At 47.6% G+C, this 21253-nt stretch overlaps 1 protein-coding gene across 1 annotated transcript in view; it reads right to left on the bottom strand.

Annotated features, from left to right (window-relative positions):
- Positions 1-21253, bottom strand: part of AOAH (acyloxyacyl hydrolase) — a 105226-nt gene that overhangs the window by 61353 nt on the left and 22620 nt on the right. The window contains exons 3-6 of the mRNA XM_054384952.1: positions 16163-16258; positions 10244-10304; positions 7868-7967; positions 1439-1498 (exon numbers count right to left, since the gene is read on the bottom strand). Of these exons, the coding sequence (XP_054240927.1) occupies positions 1439-1498; positions 7868-7967; positions 10244-10304; positions 16163-16258 (317 nt within the window). The remainder of the gene's footprint in view (positions 1-1438; positions 1499-7867; positions 7968-10243; positions 10305-16162; positions 16259-21253) is intronic.

Raw genomic sequence — 21253 nt, 5'->3', positions numbered from 1 at the left:
CAGGGCTCTCAGTCTCTCTTCATAGGGGAGATGCTCAAGTCCCCTCATCACTCCAGGCTCTGGCTAACAGAGAGGAACTCCTCAGAGCATCTCTCTGCAGGTATTAATGTGGAGACTTGTCCAGGGGATTAAAACTTCCATATAATAGGAGTGGAAATCTCAGGCCCTCAGCAGCACAGCACAGCACTGAACAGGAAGGAAAATGAATAAGGTCCTGCTGGTTGCTGTTCTGCAGGAGCCCAGATCCATCTCTCCAGCACATTGTTTATTTCCCTGGCTTGGTAATTTGGCAATTGCCCAAAGGCTAATTAGGCACCTCAGTTTTCACTTTGGTGAGTAGCAGCACAGTGAGGATTCAGGAAGAAGCAATATCAGTAATTTCTTCCCTAACAGCAGCAGCATTTGCTCTTCATTAAGTGCCTGAAGACAACTGAAAGCAAGCTATGTGGCTGAGCTGACTCACGTTGAGTGAACCCAGCAGAACCAAAGTTGCCCTTCCCTTCCCTGCTGCCCTTGGGAGCTCTTTTGTAAATCTGAGAACTGGTGGAGGTGGAAAGATCTCAAATCCCAGTTTTCAAAATTGGAGGCAAGAGCAGGCTCTCAAAAATAAAAGAAAGATGCAGAATTTGCCAGTCAGGCCATTGCTTGAGGCTCAGAAAGACCCAAAGTGCTGTCACTGTGCTCTCAGGCAGTGGCTGAGGTCAGGAGACTCCAGTTCTACAAGGGCAAGATAGGGATGACTAAAGAAGCATGGAACAAGGAGGAATAAAATAATCCCTTCAAGAAGTTGGAAGGAAGGTTCTGTGAATGGAAAAGCACAGGATGAGGCAGTGTAGGAAATTCCAGCCTAGAGAGGTTGTGGAATCTCCTTCCCTGGAGACTTTCAAAGCCAACCTGGCTGTGTTCCTGTGTGACCTACCCTGGGTGATCCTGCTCTGGCAGGAGGTTGGACCCCGTGATCTCTGGAGGTCCCTTCCAACCCCTAGTGTTCCCTGATTCTGTGAATCTCACCAAAATCTCCATCAGCCTGGTTTTGGTTTGAAGGCTGGCTGCCCCATCAAAGGTGAGTTGGGCTGGCCTCAGTGTGGAGCTGCACTGTAGAGCTCACAGATTGCAGCCTCAGCAGATGGGTGAATTCCAGACACAAATTTATGCCTTGGATGGATGCAGACACTTGACCTTACTCTACAAGCACTCTGCGTTGTTCATTGTTGTTTTTTTTTTACAGTTCTTCCCATAATTTTATACTTCCTCTCTATCAGCTCTCTCCTTCTTCCCAGTGTCAGCTGACTGAGCAGATCCTGCCCTGAGCTGGAGTGAGTCAGCATCCAGTGCAGTGATGACCAGTGAGTTAGCAATGAGGCAAAAAGAAACAAGGTCTTACTCCTGATAAAATGCAAGCACACTGTAAAGCATTATGATGCCACTGATTTCTTACCAGATTCTGGGACTTCTTCACAGCCCTTTTTGCTCTCCTTATTGCAGTAGTCAGCCCCCCCTAGGAGACAAGAACAACATGTAAGAAAACCCCAAGACCAGTATTCTGCTAAATTTTCCCCCCATTTCCTACCTTCTCTCTTTTAAATACATCAAGTGAGAGCACAGCTGTGATGTATGAGTCCACAGGCTCAACATTACTCATTCTTTATTGGACTAACAATCAATTTTCCAACCATTCCCTGTGACACTCCAGTTGCAAAAATTCCTTCCCCCCCTTTTTTTCTCTAGGGCATCATTTATTTCCTAAGGAGAAGTCCAAAATCAGTTGAAGAACTGAGATTCATATCCACAGAATCACAGAATCAGGTCCTGAGTTGCACTGGAGGGACTGGGTTAGATAGCCTTAAGATATATCTTGATAAAAGCCCTAAACCAACAAATCCATGGATGAACAATGTGGAAGATTTCATATCAAACATTAATGGCTTCCAAAAAGGTGGAAATGCTAGGAGTTCACAGAAACAACCAGGTTGGAAGAGACCTCCAAGATCATCAAGTCCAACTGATCACCCAACCCTAACTAGTCCACCAGACCATGGCACTAAGTGCCTCGTCCAGGCTCTTCTTAAACACCTCCAGGGATGCTGACCCCACCACCTCCCTGGGCAGCACATTCCAAAGGCCAGTCTCTCTTGCTGGGAAGAACTTCTTTCTATGCTCAAGCCTAAACTTCCCCCTGCACATCTTGAGACTGTGTCCTCTTGTTCTGCTGCTGGTTGCCTGGGAGAAGAGCCCAACCCCCACCTGGCTGCAACCTCCCTTCAGGTAGCTGTAGAGAGCAATGAGGTCTCCCCTGACCCTCCTCCTATCCTGACTGCCCTGCATGAGCTACAGAGGAGAGACTTCTCCAGGGAGTCCTGCTGAAGCACAACTCCTCCATCATATGACCAATTGCCCTCTTTCAGGAGGAACAACTGCTTTTTTTCTGGAGGCTCTGAGGATTGGTGGGGTAAAAAAAAAAAATATTAAAGGGGAATTAAAAATCAACTGCTTCTGAAAATGGAAAGAAAACAAAATCAAAGCTGGTGAATCATGAAGATGTTAGGACCTTGTTTCTGACCAAAATTGATGGCAAGGACAAACTGCTCTGCCTGACAAGGACCTGCTGTCAGTTCCTCCTACAGCCCAGCCTTAGCACTGATGTCTTAACACCAACCAGGTTTGAGGGCTCCAAGATGAAGTTCAGTATTTATACAAGCTGGCAACATATGCTTCCAGCCCAGCAGCCCAATGCTATGCTGGGCTGCATCAAAAGCAGCCTGGCCAGCAGGCTGAGAGAGGTGATTCTGCCCCTCTGCTCTGCTCTGGTGAGACCTCACCTGCCCTGCTGTGTCCAGCTCTGGAGTCCTCAGCAGAGGAAAGACATGGACCTGTTGGAATGGGTCCAGAGGAAGTCACAAGAATGATCAGAGGGCTGGGACACCTCTGTGTGAGGACAGGCTGAGAGAGTTGGGGGTGTTCAGCTTGAAGAAGAGAAGGCTCTGGGAAGAGCTTAATGCAGCCTTTGAGTACATAAAGGAAGAGATAAGAAGGATGGGGACAGCCTTTTTATCAGGGTCTGTCATGACAGGACAAGGGCTGATGGCTTTAAACTAAAACAGGGGAGATTTAGACTGGATAGCAGCAACACATTTACTCACAATGAAGATGGTGAAACCCTGGCCCAGGTTGCCCAGAGAGATGGTAGATTCCCCATCTCAGAAAACATTCCAGGTCAGCTTGAACAGGTCTCTGAGCATCCTGATCCAGCTGGGGATGTCTCTGCTCACTGCAGGGGGGTTGGACTGGGTGACCTTTCAAAGTTCCTTCACTCCAAAGGATGCTATGATTCTACATTCATCTGGCTAGAGCTAGAGAAGCTCAGCATGGGGAAAAGAAGTCTGCTCCTATGAGTGGCAGTCTGAAAGCATTTGGAAGAGCAGAAAACACTCCTTGAGTTAGGGCACCTTCCTGAGCAGTGGATGTGCCATCAGGGAATATCAGAGCAGCATACATTTGCATTTAAACAACCATTACCAACACTTCTTTTTGTCTTTTTTTTTTTTTTTTTTTTTTTTTTTACTGGGAATGAAAATTTAGCATGTCATTTTAACTGAGTTAGGGAAGTGATCAGAGCAGATGAATTATGACATTCAAGGGTGAAAAAACTTATAGCGGGGACACAGGAAAATAAGGAGAAGCAGCACAGAGCAGGGAGTTCAAGTTGCTGGGATTTAATATATGTGTGCCATTAAGAAATGTGCTTGATATATGTTTAATTCATTGTGTCTATAGCCTCATAAAAACCTGGGCATGTCACAAACAGATGAGATATGCTCTGAATGAGCCAAGATATTCTTTCCTAGTTTCTTCCCCTTGGGCAATTGCTGCTCCCCCAAATCAACCAGGCACCTTGCCCTTGCCTTTGTCCTGTTGTACCTTACCAGCTACTGTGAAGTATCTTAGGAGACAGATGAAGAAGGTGGATTAAGATTGAGTACGAGAGATGAAAATTTCCAAGAGAGGTAGGATTTATCAATCCCTTTCTGCTGGCTAGGGGAGGAGAGACCTTTTCTTGCTCCCAGAAGGAGAACATGAAAAATACACTCTGCAGACAGCTACAGCAACAGTGCAGAAAACAAAGGTCTGAATCTCTCCAGAAAAAGAGACTCCACAACCTCCCTGGGCAGCCTGCTCCAGTGCTCTGTCACCCTCAAAATTCATAAGTTTCTCCTTATGTTTGGGTGGAAATTCCTGGGCTGCAGTTTGTGCCTGTTGCCCTTTGTCCTGTCACTGGGCACCACTGAAAAGAGACTGGCCCCATCCTTGCCCTTTAGATATTTCTAAGCACTCATCCCTGGAAGTGTTTAAGGCCAGGCTGGATGAGGCTCTGGCCAGCCTGATGTAGTGTGAGGTGTCCCTGCCCACAGCAGGGGGGTTGGAACTGGCTGATCCTTGAGGTCCCCTCTGCCCCTGACAATTCTGTGATTCTCCAAGCCTGTAGCATTGTGTGGGGTTGTTGTGGCTCAAGGGTAGGATGTGGCACTTGGCCTTGTCAAACCTCATCCCCCTGAGCTCAGCCCACAGATCCAACCTGCTCAAATCAGCATGCAGCAGGACAGCCTATGCAGGCACATCTACCTGCTCTTCCAGCCCTGCCCCAGGCTCTGCTCCAAGTGCCACCAGTGCCTGCTAGGGGCTTGCAGGACCCCATTAGGAATGCCATCTACTCACACAGCCATGCTGGTGATTCAGAAGAGGTGAGTGCCCCTTCCATTCTTCCCCACCAGTGTCAGGAGTTTGCTGCTGAAAAGGGTCAGCACACACTGCCCAAGCACCCAGGAAGCTCCTTCAGCAGAGCTACCCTCACCCAGGGTAGATGCTGTCCTCCTCCAGCCCCAAGGTGAGAGCACTGCAATCCATGCCAACAGAACAATATTTTCTTAATCCATAATTAGAGCCTGATCTGCTAGAATAATTACAGAATGCTAATTGGAAAAAAAAAAAAAAGAAATTAGCTTGAGGTAATTTGTCAGAGCCCAGGGAAGTGTGTCATACAGCACACAATGCTCATTCAGTTTGCTGTGTCTCCATTCTGCAGATAGTTTGCAAGGCTCTTCCTTCCCTGAGGCACACAGAATCATGGAATTGTTATGGCTGGAAGGGACCTCAAGGATCATTCAGTTCCAACCCCCCTGCCATGGGCAGGGACACCTCACACCACAGCAGGTTGCTCACAGCCACATCCAGCCTGGCTGCAAAAACCTCCAGGGATGAGGCTTCCACCACCTCCCTGGGCAACCTGTGCCAGTGTCTCACCACCCTCCTGGGGAAGAATTTCTTCCTAACATCCAAGCTGAATCTCCCCATTTCTACTTTTGCTCCATCTCCCTCAGTCCTATCACTCCCTGACGCCCTCAAAAGTCCCTCCCCAGCTTTCTTGTAGCCCCTTTCAGATCCTGGAAGGCCACAAGAAGGTCTCCTGGGAGCCTTCTCTTCTCCAGACTGAACAACCCCAAGTCTCTCAGTCTGTCCTCACAGGAGAGGAGCTCCAGCCCTCTGCTCATCCTCATGGCCCTTCTCTGGACACCTTCCAGCACCTCCAGATCCTTCTTGTAATAGAGGCTCCAGAGCTGGATGCAGGAAGCAGCAAAAGAAGGCAAAATGGGTGTTAGGAAGTATTAGGAAGGGAGTATCTGGTGAAAAAGAGAACATCCTGTGTTGTAACTTCACATATCCATGGTCTGCTTGCAGCCAGTAGTGATCTATTTACATTCTTTCACTTTCTACTTGAACTCTGTGAGAAGAAAAATTAAAAAGACAGTCTTAAACCATCACATCCAGTGTCTCACCACCCTCATGGGGAAGAACTTCTTCCTGACATCCAATCTGAACTTACCCATTTCTAGTTTTGCTTCATTCCCCCCAGTCCTATCACCCCCTGACACCCAAAAGTCCCTCACCCTTCCCTTCCATGATCTCAGCAGAGCAACATCACAGGGACAGAACAAAACAACTGCCTGCAAAAGCAGCTACACATTGATATTTGCCACCTTAAAGGCAACTAGAACCTGAACATGATGCTGCCTTACAAGGGCAAGTTACCCTATATGCATTTTATTCCCTCCACCAGCACAAATATGATGCTAATTCTGGGGGAAATGGGCATCCAGGAGTCCAAAAGAATAAATGAAGTACCTGAAAATCAATAGAGTGGAACAAAACTGTCATTAGTATTAAAGTCTTGCTCAAACACTTGGCAGGGGCCTGAGCCAACATTTGCAGGCTCAGATAACTGAAGTGATCAATCAAATTACAAACCAAAGAAGCCAGTGTAAGGTAAACTGCATTTTATGGGTCTGTGTCTCTGGCTGTATATAATTTTTTCCATCCATAGTCCATCTATACTCAGTCTGACTTGTCACAGAGTTGCAGTGGGCAATTTATCAACCACTTGAGCATGAACTCTAAGCACTGCTCTTCTCCTCCCATTTTCTGCAGCCTCCTCATGCTGTCTCAGGACAGCAGGCAAGCTGAAAGCAGAGGGCAGAGTCAGGGCAGAGAAATGGTTTTGTTGGGAGGGTTCCCTTATCCCTGGTGACAAACAAATCTGCCTTGACAGAAAGGGATGCAACTTCCACTTGCAAGGGAGAAGTTTTGTTGAGTCACTCACAGAGGATTTCCGCAGGAACCCATCTGAAGTTTGGGCAAGATCCTGACTGAGGCAAGTTAGGGTGGGCTCTCTCTGCTGCCTGGCTGCACACTCATACATCTCTGTGTTGGCAGATCAAAGAGCAGAGCAGTCATGTGGGACACACTTCTGCTAGAAAAGGGATTCTTGGAAGGCAAGTAAGGGTTTCTCCAGGCCTTGGAGGACTACTGACAGAATGAAATCCATCAATGAGATGAGCCACAGCTCAGTGAAGCTCATAAAAAGGCCCTGATGGCTTTCAGTGACTGATGAGCCCCCATGTAAAGCATCTTAGGAAATCAAAGGTGTCTTTATCCATCCAGATGCAGGGAAAAAAGATTTCCAAAAACAGGTGCCTGAGTGAATCACTTGCTTCTTGAGACTGCCAAACACTCACTGGTCTTACTGTGATTTGGGCTGGATGATGACTGGAAAAAAAAAAATCAAGGAAAGAGAGTGGCACTGGTGAGGCTTCACCTCGAGCACTGTGTGCAGCTCTCTGCAAGAGAGATCCTGAGGTGCTGGAGCAGGTCCAGAGAGGAGCAACCAGACTGGGGAAGGGACTGGAGGGAAAGGCTGATGAGGAGAGGCTGAGGGAGCTGGGGGTGTTCAGCCTGGAGAAGAGGAGTCTCAGGGGGGACCTTATCACTCTCTACAACTACCTGAAGGGAAGTTGTAGTCAGGTGGGGGTCAGGCTCTGCTCCCAGGCACCTTGTGACAGGACAAGAGGGCATGGCCTGAAGCTGTGCCAGGGGAGGGTTAGGTTGGATGTTAGGAAGCACTTCCTGATGGAAAGGTGAATTAGAGACTGAAATAGACTGCCCAGGGAGGTGGTGGAGTCACCATCCCTGGAGGTGTTTAAGGCAAGATTGGATGTGGCACTTAGTGATTTGGTCTGGTCCCTGTGGTGGTGTTAGGTCACAGACTGGACTGGGTGATCTCTGAGGTCTATTCCAGTCTCAACAATTCTGTGATTCTGTGAAAAAACCCTCCCCAACCAAACATTTTAGACAGCTTTGCAGGTCTGTATGTGTTAGGTGTAGGTTTCCTGGAAGTGTCTCTACTCCAAACGTTTTTATGTCACAGGCAATGCACTGGGAGTCACTGCACTCTGCAGCTCCAGTTTAAAAGACCTTCCACAACCTTTAGCTTTGGGAAAAAAAAAAAAAAAAAAGAGAAAGTGGAAACACAACTCACCTTTGGAGGAGGGTAGAGATGACAAAGAGGTTGTCCTGGATCCTGTTTACACAGCTTCAAGGAGTGGCAGACCACGTCGGCATTCATTTCCCTGTCTATGCTGAAAGAAAACAAAGGTGCTTGGGTTTCTCTGAAAAGTAGAAATCTTTTTGATTGAAAGTAGAATCTGTTTCCTTGGGAAGCTTGCAGCCCAATCTCATCCTGGGCTGCATCAAAAGCAGTGCTGCCAGCAGATCCAGAGAGGTGATTCTGCCACTTTGCCCTGCTCTGCTGAGACCTCACCTGGAGTACTGTGGGCAGGTCTGGAGCCCTCAACACAGGAAGAACATGGACCTGATGGAGAGGGTCCAGAGGAGGGCCAGGAAAATGATAAGGGGGCTGGAGCAGCTCTGCTATGAGGACAGCATGAGGGAGATGGGGATGTTCAGCCTGGAGAAGAGAAGGCTCCAGGGAGACCTAATAGCAGCCTGCCAGGACCTGAAGGGGGCTACAAGAAGGATGGAGAGAGACTGTTTGCAAAGGCCTGCAGGGATAGGATGAGGGACAATGGCTTCAAACTAGAGAAGAGCAGATTTAGAATGGATGTTAGGAACAAGTTCTTTATTATAAGGGTGGTGGAACAACAGAACAGGTTGCCCAGGGAGGTGTTTGATGCCCCATCCCTGAGATACTCAAGGTGAGGCTGGACAGGGCTCTGGGCAACCTGATCTAGTGGAGGATGTCCCTGCTGACTGCAGGGGGGTTGGACTGAATGAGCTTGGGAGGTCCCTTCTGGCCCAGACCACTCTATGATTCTACATCTCCCCAACACCAAAGAATAACCTCAGCAAGACTTCCCTGTGGCCCATAAGCACTGCCCAGGACTCTGTTGGGTCATAAGGATTTCCTGCACAGCATCCTATTGAACATTTACAGCTGGACCTGGGGATGAGGAGAAAGCACTGTGCTTTATATGCAGTAGCTGAATCAAATGTATTATGACTTGTTCTGGGTTTTAATCAATCATAAGCCTGACAAAGACTTAAAGGTTAGAGTTAATGCAGATGCAATTTGGCACATGGGAAGGTTCAGTCATTAACTCAGGAAAACAACCAGAAATCCTTCAAAGATCCTTACCCTTTAATCACCAAGCACCAGTGCTAAGACTGTTTCATTCTTTTTGGGACACACCTCTGGGCTAATGAGGAATTAATTTAAAATGTTTGATTACAGCACTTTTTAGCCCTGCAAGCACTTTATAGTCCCTTGGCTAGTTTTAAAAGTGAAAACAAAAACCCTGGGGAGGAAGAAGGTCTAGCAAAAGCTCTGGTAATTAAACTGAGAACTTTCAAAGAGGAATAAAATGACCTACATTTCATTTTTGTAAATCACTGACATTACTTAGCAGGCTTCCCCAAGTGTGTGTCTCAGGGTCTGGGCTGAGGGTGACAAGGGGCTGACAATTAGAAAGGTTGATTAATGAGCAGGGGGCTGCAGCACCTCTCCTGTGCAGGCAGCCTGAGAGAGTTGGGGCTGTTCAGTCTGGAGAGGAGAAAGCTCCCAGGAGACCTTCTTGTGGACCCCCACAGTCTGAAGGGGGCTACAAGAAAGCTGGGGAGGGACTTTTTAGGGTGTCAGGGAGTGATAGGACTGGGGGGAATGGAGCAAAAGTAGAAATGGGTAGATTCAGCTTGAATGTTAGGAAGAAATTCTTCCCCATGAGGGTGGTGAGACACTGGCACAGGTTGCCCAGGGAGGTGGTGGAAGCCTCATCCCTGGAGGTTTTTGCAGCCAGGCTGGATGTGGCTGTGAGCAACCTGCTGTAGTGTGAGGTGTCCCTGCCCACGGCAGGGGGGTTGGAACTGGATGATCCTTGAGGTCCCTTCCAATCCTGACCACTCTATGATTGTAGGTAGCAGGGAAATCAGGAGCCAAGCCTGGCAGTAGTGTGACTGTGGAAGCTGCCTCACACACACACAGAGGTTATTCAGATTCCTCCCTCAGCCAAACCAGCTGAATTTCAAAAGGGTAATTCCATCAGGTGGGGCTGAGCTGAGATTGAAATGGAATATGGATATGGTTCCCAGTGGCAGCCTGTGTTTAGTCCCTCAGGAGCACCTGTGCCAAATACCAGCCTAGGATCAGGCTCAAGCATATCTCTTTTAATAATAATAATGATGATAATAATGATAATGATGATAATAATGATGATGATGATAGTAATAGTAATCATAATAATAGTAATAGTAATAATAATAATAATAATAATAATAATAATAATAATAATAATAATAATAATAATAATGTGATTTTAAGAATGAAAGCCCTGTGCTTCAATCCAAGGGCTCATCAAGAACAACCTGAGCAAAGACCTGAGGGGACACAAGCAGTACTTACAGTTCAGCTATGTGTGGTCCATACAGTTCAGCAAGTACATAGCAGAAGCCTTGCAGTTTTTCTAGAAGACAGAGATTGTTAGGAGTCATTAAGCATGATGGAACTGGCTTTGTAGCAGTCAAAATGCAGCAGGAGTTGGCTCATTAGGCTGAATGCTGATTTATCTTAGGGGAAGCCATGTGAATCTGTGACCTCAGGAGAGCAGCAGGGAAGAGGAAAACCTGAATTTCTAACCTTGCCTGAAGCCCTGCTCTGGCTTTAGGCAAGCCACATGATGAAGACTAAAGAGGAGAAGCAGCATTTGTGATGTTCTGGCATCCCAGAAAACTCCCAAGAAATCATACCTGCTGCAGCATTTCCTAAGCAGTTTAAACAAGCAACTCAGAGGGCTTGCAAGAGGGAAGAAAACAAATCAAGTGCAGGGAGTTGTGTGGGGCTTGCTGCTGCTGTGGGAGCTGCCTCAGAGGTGCTAGGGCTTTGGGAGCAAAGAGAAGATGTTTTGTGTGCTTCAGTCATCACACTCAAATGTTTGACACTGGAAATGTGGCTTCCTTGCAGAGCCTGCAGGCCTCTTTGGGCTGTTGGCTCAGGTGGCTTTCTCCAGTCTGGGTGAAACATGTCCTCCATCAGACAGAAGGAAGAATTCTTTTCTTTTTTTCTATTTTTTTTTTTTTTTTACATTGAGGGTGGTGAAACTCTGGCACAGGTTTGCCCAGAGAGGTGGTGGATGCTTCATCCTTGGAAATTCTGCAGGGCAGGCTGGACTGGGCTCTGAGCAGCCTGATCTAGTTGAAGATGTCCCTGCACACTGCAGGGGGCTTGGACTGGATGACATTTAAAAGTCCCTTCTAACCCCAAACATTCTATGATAAGACAACTTGGCAGAGACATCTTAAAGGCATCCTTGCAAACACAAGTGGTCCCTGCACCCAAGTAGATAGAGAGCTGTGGGAGAGACCAGGGGGCTGAATACAGGTAGAGGATGATGATGGTGATGATAGAACAGTTCTGAGAGTTCCCACGAAGGAAAATTGACTGTTTCTTGGCCTGAAGAGGTGAGAGCTGGTTAGCCATGCACACATCCTGCAAGGGAGGCACCAGCCCTTCTTTTGGCAGTGTTGGTGGTGTGAAAATTCCTGAAGGGGCAGGTTCCTACAAGTGGAGCTCGTGAAACCACTGAGAGATGTTATTTTCTCTTGCACCTCCATTACCCAGAGAGATAACTATCTGTAGCTAGAGAAGAAAGCAGAATATCCTCACCTTTTTCCAAAGCAAAGCCTCAGAGCCCCCCAAAGCAACCACCTCCCTCCTGCTTTGGCCTGGATGTTCAATTTGAAGCAGTGCCAGGCTGGATGTGCCCAGGCTGGGGGTCTGCTGCACACCAAGCAGGGAATTTTCCTCCAGGGAGGGTAAGAAACGTCACAGCACTCCGTGGGAGTGCTCTCACCCACTGCAGACACTCCAGCTGGCAACCTGTGGCCAAGAAAGGAGGACTGGGACCAGAAAGACATAGGAGGGACTGAAAGGATAGTTTCCCCACCACCGTCCTACTCATTTGGTGTTGCAGGCAGCCTCTGTAACTATGATAGGTGTTGTGTTTTTTCTTCTCTTATCCCATGCCAGGTGTTTTATCTCAGCCCAGTTACTGGCTTCCTTTCTTTGCCTCCTTTGCCATATAACTCCTCTCTCTTGGCTCCTTAGAAGCAATCTGCAAGTTAAAAATTGGTTTCCTGGCTAGAATGAGGTTTTACTCTCGTTCACCTAAAAGGAAAGGCATTGCAGGCATCAATAACCTTGTGTTTGGTATCATTGCTGATGGAAACATCCTCTGAGGAGGCTTGCCCACATGGCTCCCCATGGTACCCCACAGGAGAAGGTGGCTGGCTTCCCCAGCATCAGCCCAGTACATGGCAGGCCATGGTCTCCAGCTGAGCTTCCAGCTGAGGCTCTGGCCAGCCTCATCTAGTGTGAGGTGTCCCTGCTCATGGCACAGGGGTTGGAACTAGATGATCCTTGAGGTCCCTTCTGACTCTGACTGATTCTATGATGCTATGATTCCCAAAGCAGCTGCCTTCCATAACATTTCTGGCCATGTAGAAGCCAGTTGGCTGCTGTGACCCACAGTGGTGGCTGCAAGGAGAGGGGGGTTTGGATGGCTGTCACCTCTGGGGAGTCTGCTGGTCACAGACTGATTTCTAGGCACTGATTTCCTTATGTACAGAGGACATGCAATGCAATCACCCTAGACCATAAGCCATGATGAGTGGTAAAAGGAACAGCAATAACAAGAAATTATCACTGAGCACAGAGCCCTCTTGAAAGATGGAGATGCCACTCAGGTTTTGGGGTCCAGCAAAACAGACCCAAGGCATGGGCAGTGTTTGCCTGCCCTTTGAGGCAGCTTGCACTCAGCATGTTCACAAACCCTCAGCTCTGCTAACACATGAGGAGAGGATACTGCAGAGAGAAAGCTCAGTTAGAAAGAAGCTGCATCACTCAGAAAGGAGGGGGAGAGAGAGAGAAGAAATGCTGGATGATTTTTGAGTGCTCAGGGGCAAGAGAAGAGCTTAAACCAAACTAAATGCTGGAAAATTTAGGGAAAAAAATCAAGTATATTTGCTTTTGCTCTGCTTCAGGTAAAAGAGGTTCCCTAAACTGCCCTGTTCTTAGATGATAAAAATCCAGAAGGTTTTCCTCTATAGCCTCATAGTCCCAGAAACACAACTTCCATCTGAATCACAGAGGACAAATATTTGCAAGAAAGATAGTATTAATCATGTTGCCATTTCCACTTCAGCCCCAGGGTGTGTACACAGCAGTGGCTGACACAGAAGCAGAGCATGACTCCGAGGCAATGCCAGAGGCAGGCAGGCTCAAGGCACACTGCAGCTATCAGACACCTCTGCTTCAGCAGCCAGCACCCAGGTAAACACAGATTCTTGCCAAGGACATCTCTCACACTGGAAGCACTGCCCACTCTTCCAGACCTGGCCTTTCTGACTGCTCCAGAGCTTCCTTCACTCAGGGTGTTCTTATTTTTGTAGGTTTATTGCCCTGTCAGATCACAGCCATGGCAAATATTTCTATATCCATAAGGATGTGCTTGTGTTTTCTACACAGCCTGCAGGATTGATTTTAATCTCCCTTTTTAATCTGTTTGTTCTTCAGCATCGTATAACTTCACTGAAGGCTTTGATCCACCCCCAGCTTGAATGTAATTGAAATCATAGGATGCCTTTAAAAAAAAAAACCAAACACATGAATGCCTACTCCCTTATTTGCCGTAGGAAAAGCCCTATTGCCATTAATTTGTTGCTCTGCTCAGCTGTAGATGTGTTTAATGATGAAATTGCTCCTTCAGGTGCAATGGCAGTGCCTGCTTTAGTATGTTTCACAGAATCACAGAAACACTCAGGTTGGAACAGACCCTCAGCATCACCAAGTCCAATCCTACTCTACAAGGCTCACCCCTAAACCATATTCCAAAGCACCACATCCAAACCACCTTTGAACACATCCAGGCTTGGGGACTCAACCACCTCCCTGGGAAGCACATTCCAATCCCTGACCACTCTTGCTGGGAAAAAAGATTTCCTACTGTCCAGCCCCAACCTACCCAGTGGCAGCCTGAGGCCATTCCCTCTTGTTCTATCACCAATTACCTGGGAGAAGAGACCAGCAGCAGCCTCTCTACAATCTCCTTTCAGGTAGTTGTAGACAGCAATGAGGTCTCCTCTCAGCCTCCTCTTCTCCAAACTAACCATCCCCAGCTCCTTCAGTTGCTCTCCAGCAGATTTATTCTCCAGGCCCTTCCCAGCTCCCTTGCCCTCCTCTGCCCTGGCTCCAGCACCTCCACATCTCTCTTGGATTGAGGTGCCCAAAACTGGACACAATACTCCAGGTGTGGCCTCCCCAGAGCTGAGTCCCAGGGGACAATCCCCTCCCTGCTCCTGCTGGACACAGCATCTCTGATCCCAGCCAGGATGCCATTGGCTCCTTGTGAGCATCCAAAGCTTTTCTATTGTTTCAAGCAGCCAGCCTAAGCTGTTGGTTCCTGCTGGGTTGCAATGTTCACCTCCCAGGAGAGGATAAATCAGGTTATGGTGTAGCACGCACAAAATCCATAGGAGTTTTCACTCCATTCAAGATCAGGGTCATCTTTTCTTTTTTTTTTCTTTTCTTTTTTTCTTTTCTTTTCTTTTTTTTAGTTTCTTTTCCTGTTGGGTGTATCCCTGCACCTCCTAGAAGGTAACTGGATTACACAGATTTCACTAAAGGGATAATAGGATTTTGTGTGTGCAAAGAATGGCAGCTGGAAAGAAATATCTTGACATGTGAGTTGAACAAGGTCCACAGAGTGAATCATGGGGCCCAGAGCTGACATGTCATATTTTAAAGAAGAAAATTGTATTTTAATGGCAGAATCAGCATCTCTAATTGTAACTTCATGGTTATGTGCCTGTAATTTAAAATGCTGAGGATATCACTTACAGAATAGCAATCAGATAAGCATCAGTCCAGCAATGAATTCTTCCCAGCAATTACCTCCCTGCTCCATCCTGCATAGGGAAACCTTCTCTTGGAAAAGGAAGGGAATTAATATTCTGCACTCATCTTGTGTGAAACAAGGGTCTACAGAGCAAGGTGGTTTCTCAGAGGTGTAATTACTGAAGCCCTACATAAATGACTTTTTAAGTGAAGAATCCTAAGTCATCTTTGCACATTCATAATGTTAAAGAAGACATGGAAGTGAGAGCTGGTCACTTAAAGAGTTGGGGTATGGGGCACCAAGCTGTTCCGGCATTCAGACTGCTATCTCTTTTTAGGGATGCTTGTCTGGAGAGCTGAGCTCCTCTGGGCAGGTAAAGTGAGGGGCAGGAAGAGGGGAGCCTGCATATACTCCTGTGGAATAGCCATCACTTCTGCATCTGGTACCATCAGGTACATTTCCACAGCTTCTCTGTGCAGACCAAGTGCTCACACCTTACACCTGCCAACCCCAGCTCAACCCTGAGGTTTTACAAGAGCAGCTTCCCACACCTGCTGAAAACATTTTCATCTTCACCGTTGCTCTAAAGACCCACAGCAGCAAGAAAGAGGAGTGGTTAGGCAGAGTGCCTCTGCTCTTCAGCTGCTGACAGACAAAGTGGGGAAAAAGGGAAGGACAGGGTTTGCAGGTGTTGCTTCCCACACATGAGCTCCACTCTAATTTAGGGATAAAATCCCAGCTCCAAAGCCAAGTGAGCCATGCTGCTGCCTTCCCTGCAGATAGCACCTTGCTGTCTTTCACAGGATCACAGAATGCCAGGGGCTGGAAGGGACCTCAAAAGCTCATCCAGTCCAACCCCCCTGCCAGAGCAGAGTCACCTGGAGCAGGTCACACAGGAACACATCCAGGTGGGTTTGGAATATCTCCAGAGAGGGAGACTCCACAACCCCCCTGGGCAGCCTGTGCAAGGGCTCTGTCACCCTCACAGGGAAAAAATTTCTTCCTCCTGTTCCTCCGTGGAACTTCTTATGCCTCAGCTTCCACCATTCCCCTTGTGCTGGCACTGGGCATCACCCAGCAGAGCCTGGCTCCAGCCTCTGGGCACTCACCCTGCACATCTTTATCAACAGCAATGAGGTCACTTCTCAGGCTCCTCCTCTCCAAGCTACAGAGCCCTCAACTCCCTCAGGCTCTCCTCATAAGGAAGATGTTCCACTCCCCTAATCATTTCTGTGGCTCTGCACTGGACTCTTTCATGCAGTTCCCTGAGGTCCTTCTTAAACTGAGGGGCCCAGAACTACTTCAGCTGCATTCCTTTGAGCTGCATGCTGCACGAGAAGTGGATAAAGCTTCTTCACCCCCACATGTGGATTTTTCAGTAACAGAGGAACACAGCAGCACCAACATAAGGTGCACGGTTTGGCACTTACCAGGTATGTAGTTGCACAGCCTCTCCACAGCTGCCTTGACTGTACTGTTGTGCCACTGTGCAAGCTGTTCAATTACAGACACCACCAGCACACACCCTGCAAACAAACAAACAGAGAAACACAAAGAGTGAATTCAGTTATCTTATCACAGGCCCACAGGAGGTTAGGGGTTGGAAGGGAACCTCTGAAGATCTTCCAGTCCAACCCCCATGCCAGAGCAGGACCAGAGAATCCAGCACAGGGCACACAGGAACACATCCAGATGGGGCTGGGAAGTCTCCAGAGAAGGAGACTCCACAACCTCTCTGGGCAGCCTGTTCCAGTGCTCTGTGAGCCTCACAGTCAAGAAGTTCCTCCTCATGTTGAGGTGGAACCTCCTGTGCTGGAGTTTCTATCCATTACCCCTTGTCCTATCCCAGGGTGCAAGTGAGCAGAGCCTGTCCCTGTCCCCTCCCTCTTGACACTCAGCCCTCAGACATTTACAAAAATTTATTAAACCCCTCTCAGCCTTCTCTTCTCCAGACTGAACATCCCCAGTGCTCTCAGCCTCTCCTCACCAGGCAGTGCTCCAGTCCCTTCAGCATCCTTGTAGCCCTCCCTTGGACTCTCTCCAGCAGATCCCTATCCCTCCTGCATTGGGGAGCCCAGAACTGGATTCAATATTCCAGGTGAGGTCTCAGCAGGGCAGAGTAGAGGGGGAGGAGAACCTCCCTGGATCTGCTGGACACACTCCTCCTGCCTGGCCGCTTGCTCTCTCTCAAGATAGAAGGCACAGGTCTGGACTTGATAGGATTTCTACACATCCCCACTCAAGCCATGCAGAGAGTTATTGGAACTGGCAAACAGACTCTTGTAGCCCCCTTCAGATCCTGGAAGGCCACAAGAAGGTCACCTTGGAGCCTTCTCCTCTCCAGACTGAACAACCCCAACTCTCTCAGTCTGTCCTCATAGGAGAGCAGCTCCAGCCCTCTGCTCAACCTCATGGCCCTTCTCTGTACACCTTCCAGCAGCTCCGCATCCTTCCTGTAATAGAGGTTCCAGAACTGGATGCAGTACTCCAGATGGAGTCTCAGCAGAGCAGAGTAGAGTGGGAGAATCACCTCCCTCACCCTGCTGGCTCTGCTTCTCTTGATGCAGCCCAATCAAGGTGGGTATCTCAGGCAGACAGGAGACAAGGAGCCAGGACAGCACTTTCCAGCAGCCTGAATAAAGATTTCTCTTGGAAATCCCTTGTACCTGAATCCTGTTTCCTCCCCTCTGCAAGAAATCTCTGCTCTCAGGGTTTGCTCTGACATAATCTGGAACAGGAGGTGAGCTGCAGCATTTGGATGTGGCTGCAGATCCAAAGGTCAAGAGCATTAATGGTCAGGTTTCCAGGCTGCAGGGTTTTCAGACTCTTCAAAGAGTGTCCCTGCCTCTGTGCTCTTAAATCAAAGTGCTGTTTTTCCTCCATAAATAACTCTGATGCTCCTAAGGATCAAGCAGCAAGTCAAAGAGGAGGTAATCCAATTGGAACTTGCTGTAAGACCAATATCTTTGAGACTTCTATTACTTCTTCCACCCCAAATACAGCAATCCAGAGGAAATTACAGTGAACCTGCCATCTCTTTTTCAGGGATAAAAGCCCACTTCTCCATACTTATTAAATAAAATGCTCACTCAAAGCATTCTGCAGAATGATTTATAAAGCATGATAAAAGCCATTACCTCCAGTCAGCCTAAAAAGAATAGGAGAATAAATGGAGATAGATACAACCAAGGAAAAAACCCTTGAAACAAGACATTCCTTTTTCCCTCTCAACCCCAAAAATAGCTGTGGGTTAGCCCAAGGAACTAACAATTAATTAAAAGACAATAGCTCATAAAGAAAAAAAGAAAGAAAGAAAGAAGTAGAACAATAAAAACACACAATGAAACCAAAGCGCACATCCAAGTTGAAGGGCAAAGTGTGCTCAAGACTTGAGCTCAAAGAACAGTCCAGGGCCACCTGGTCTGTCCCTGGTTAACCACTAGCAAGTGCATTAGCACAGCCTGATCCTGTGTCATGCCCCAGGCAATTCCAGGGCTAATCCCAGGAGTACATTTGGATGAGGGCTCCCAGGTGAGGTGGGAGGCAGTTGAGGGGTGCAAGAGACTTCAGCTATTTGAGTGCAAACCATGCCCTGCACTGGCCCCACAGACAGGAGGTTGGCCTAGATGATCTTTGGAGGTCCTTTCCAACCCAAACCATTCTATGATTGTATGAAAACAGACCCTGGCTTAGTTGCAAGCTTGGCATGGGCATAGCCACATTGGACCAACTCCATCATTTAGAGCTCAGATGGCAGTGGACATCCTTGAGACAGCTGCAAACACATCTAACAGGCAGAACTAGGACCTTACAAGTTCCAGCTCCACAGAGAAGGACCTTGGAGTGCTGGTGGGCAGCAAGTTCTCCATGGAACAACAATGTGCTTTTGTGGCCAAGAGAGCCAATGGGATCCTGGGATGCATCAAGAAAGGTGTCCAGGAGGGCTAAGGAAGTTCTTCTACCTTTCTGCTCTGCCCTAGTGAGACCACACCTGCAATCCTGTGTCCAGTTTTGGGCTCCCCAGTTCAAGAGAGACAGAGACCTGCTGGAGAGAGTCCAAGGGAGAGCCATGAGGATGCTTAGGGGACTTGAGCGTCTCCCCTGTGAAGAGAGACTGAGAGCCCTGGGGCTGTTTAGTCTGGAGAAGAGAAGGCTGAGAGGGGATCTGATCAATGTCTATCAATAGCTGAGGGGTGGCTGTCAGGAGGAGGGGGCCAGGCTCTTTTGGGTGGTGCACAGTGATAAGCCAAGGAACAATGGCTTCAAACTTGAACATAGAAGATTTTAGCTCAACATGAGGAGAAACTTCTTTCCAGTGAGGGTGACAGAGCCCTGGAGCAGGCTGCCCAGGGGGGTTGTGGAGTCTCCTTCTCTGGAGACTTTCTAAACCCACCTGGATGCATTCCTGTGCAGACTCCCCTGGGTGCTCCTGCTCTGGCAGGGGGGTTGGACCTGATGATCTCTGGAGGTCCCTTCCAACCTCTGATATACTCTGAGACTGTGATACAAGGTCAAGTTCTTACAAGGGCATTTTATTAACACACATGAGCAACTTGCAGACCACCCAAACTACCCCTGCCCTGCCTTCTGTGTCTGGTTTAGTCACGATAAGCAAGAATACAGACTTGGTAATACTCTGGGCATCAGCAGAACTGCACTTCCAGGAGCTGCACAGTCATTAGCAACCACTGCTTGTTTTTAACTGAGTAGATGTTTAGATGCTGTTGATGTCTCATCATGAGCTGGGCACACACAAGGCAGCCTAGACAGGCTGCATCATCAAAGGTTTAAAAAAATTTTAAAATTAGTTTTTTTTAAAAAAAAGCTAAAAAAAAAAAAAGCTTAAAAAAAAACTTAAAAAAAAGCTTACAAAAAGCTTAAAAAAAAAGCTTAAAAAAAGCTTAAAAATTTTTAAAAAAAGCTTAAAAAAAAGCTTAAAAAAATTAAAAGGTTTAAAAATATCTTTTCTAGGCCCACAAGACTTTCTTTAGAAACAAATTGCAAGGCAAAGGCTCTGCTGTTGCACTTCAATAATACATTTCAGTGCCTTGACAAGCTGAAGGATGCTTCCTGTGGCAGAAATTCATTGCTATTATAATGCCTGGCAGCCAGTAGAAAGCAGGCTCTGGCATTAACAAAAGGCCTGTCTCTTTTAGTGATAGTTTGTCCCATCTGCTATTAATTTCTAAAGAGATAAGAGAAGGCCATAACCATTTTGCACAGCAGCAGTCATCTGAAAACTCACGTCAGGTAGCACTTCTCTCCATGTGTTTGAAAATGGAGTGTAATAATAAAGTGACATTCCCAACAAGTTTGGGAGGAGGAGGGGATGAGGGAAAAAAATCCTAACCCAATAATAAAATCAGTGCTAGAGAAATTAATTTCTTAGCTGTGAAGCCTCTGGCAGTTTGAGCAGACTATTTAGCTTAATCCACTTCTGCTGCATACTTTGAAAGGCTCTATAATTAGAATTATACCTAGGGATGTCAAGAAGTGTCTGCATAGCAAAAGCTGCCTCTCTCAGACTCAGATCTAAATACATTTGTCTGAGGAAAACTCTTTGATATGGGATTTCTGGCACCTGGCACATCCTCCTCTGCCATCCTTTGCTTACATTCCTGGGTGCTGCAGACCTGTCTCACCTCTCCAGCCACATCACTGTCTCCCAGACATAAATTAAATGTGCATCCTGGAGGGTAAGGAGGAAACAAGTCCCCAAAAAAGTGGCCTTGGACACAAAATAGCTCTCTGTAACCCTGCCAGCCAGATTGTGGTCACTCATGGTGGAACAGGAGCCAGAGCCTTGCCTGACCAAGCAGCAAACCTCTGCCTCAGATCTGTCTGTGGTGGCAAGCTGCAGTGTAAGTGAACTCATCTTTCATGTTCCTGGGCTTACATAGTATAGAAGATGAAGGTTTTCCCAAAACATAGTCTTGCTTCTTCCATTCATAGATCATAGATCATAGAATCATAGAATCAGTCAGGGTTGGAAGGGACCACAAGGATCATCCAGTTCCAACCCCCTGCCATGGGCAGGGACACCTCACACTAGATCAGCCTGGCCAGAGCCTCAGCCAGCCTGGCCTTAAACACCTCCAGGGATGGAACCTCAACCACCTCCCTGGACAACCCATTCCAGGCTCTCACCACTCTCATGGGGAAGAACTTCTTCCTCATGTCCAGTCTGAATCTCCCCACTTCCAGCTTTAGATGATTGAAGGCTGCATTTCCTAAAGCTTGCAGATGAGGAATCAGAGAATTTTAGAATCTTCTAGGTTGGAGGAGACCTTTAAGATGACCCTGTCCAAGAGTTAACCCAAGACTGCCAGGTCACCACTGAGCCATGTCTCAAAGCACCACAGCCACATGTCCCTCTTTGAAATCCCTCCCACCACTTCCCTGGGCAGCCTTGTTCCAGGGATTGGCAACCCTTTCAGGGAAGACATCTTTCCTAATATCCAATCTAAACTTCCCCTGGCACAACTTGAGGCCTTCTCCTCCTGTCCTGTTGCTTGCCATGA

Source organism: Indicator indicator, chromosome 11 (genome assembly GCF_027791375.1).
Source record: "Indicator indicator isolate 239-I01 chromosome 11, UM_Iind_1.1, whole genome shotgun sequence".
Taxonomy (NCBI): domain Eukaryota; kingdom Metazoa; phylum Chordata; class Aves; order Piciformes; family Indicatoridae; genus Indicator; species Indicator indicator.
The sequence above is the reverse complement of the archived record's forward strand: the minus strand, read 5'-3'. Positions and strand labels throughout refer to the sequence as shown.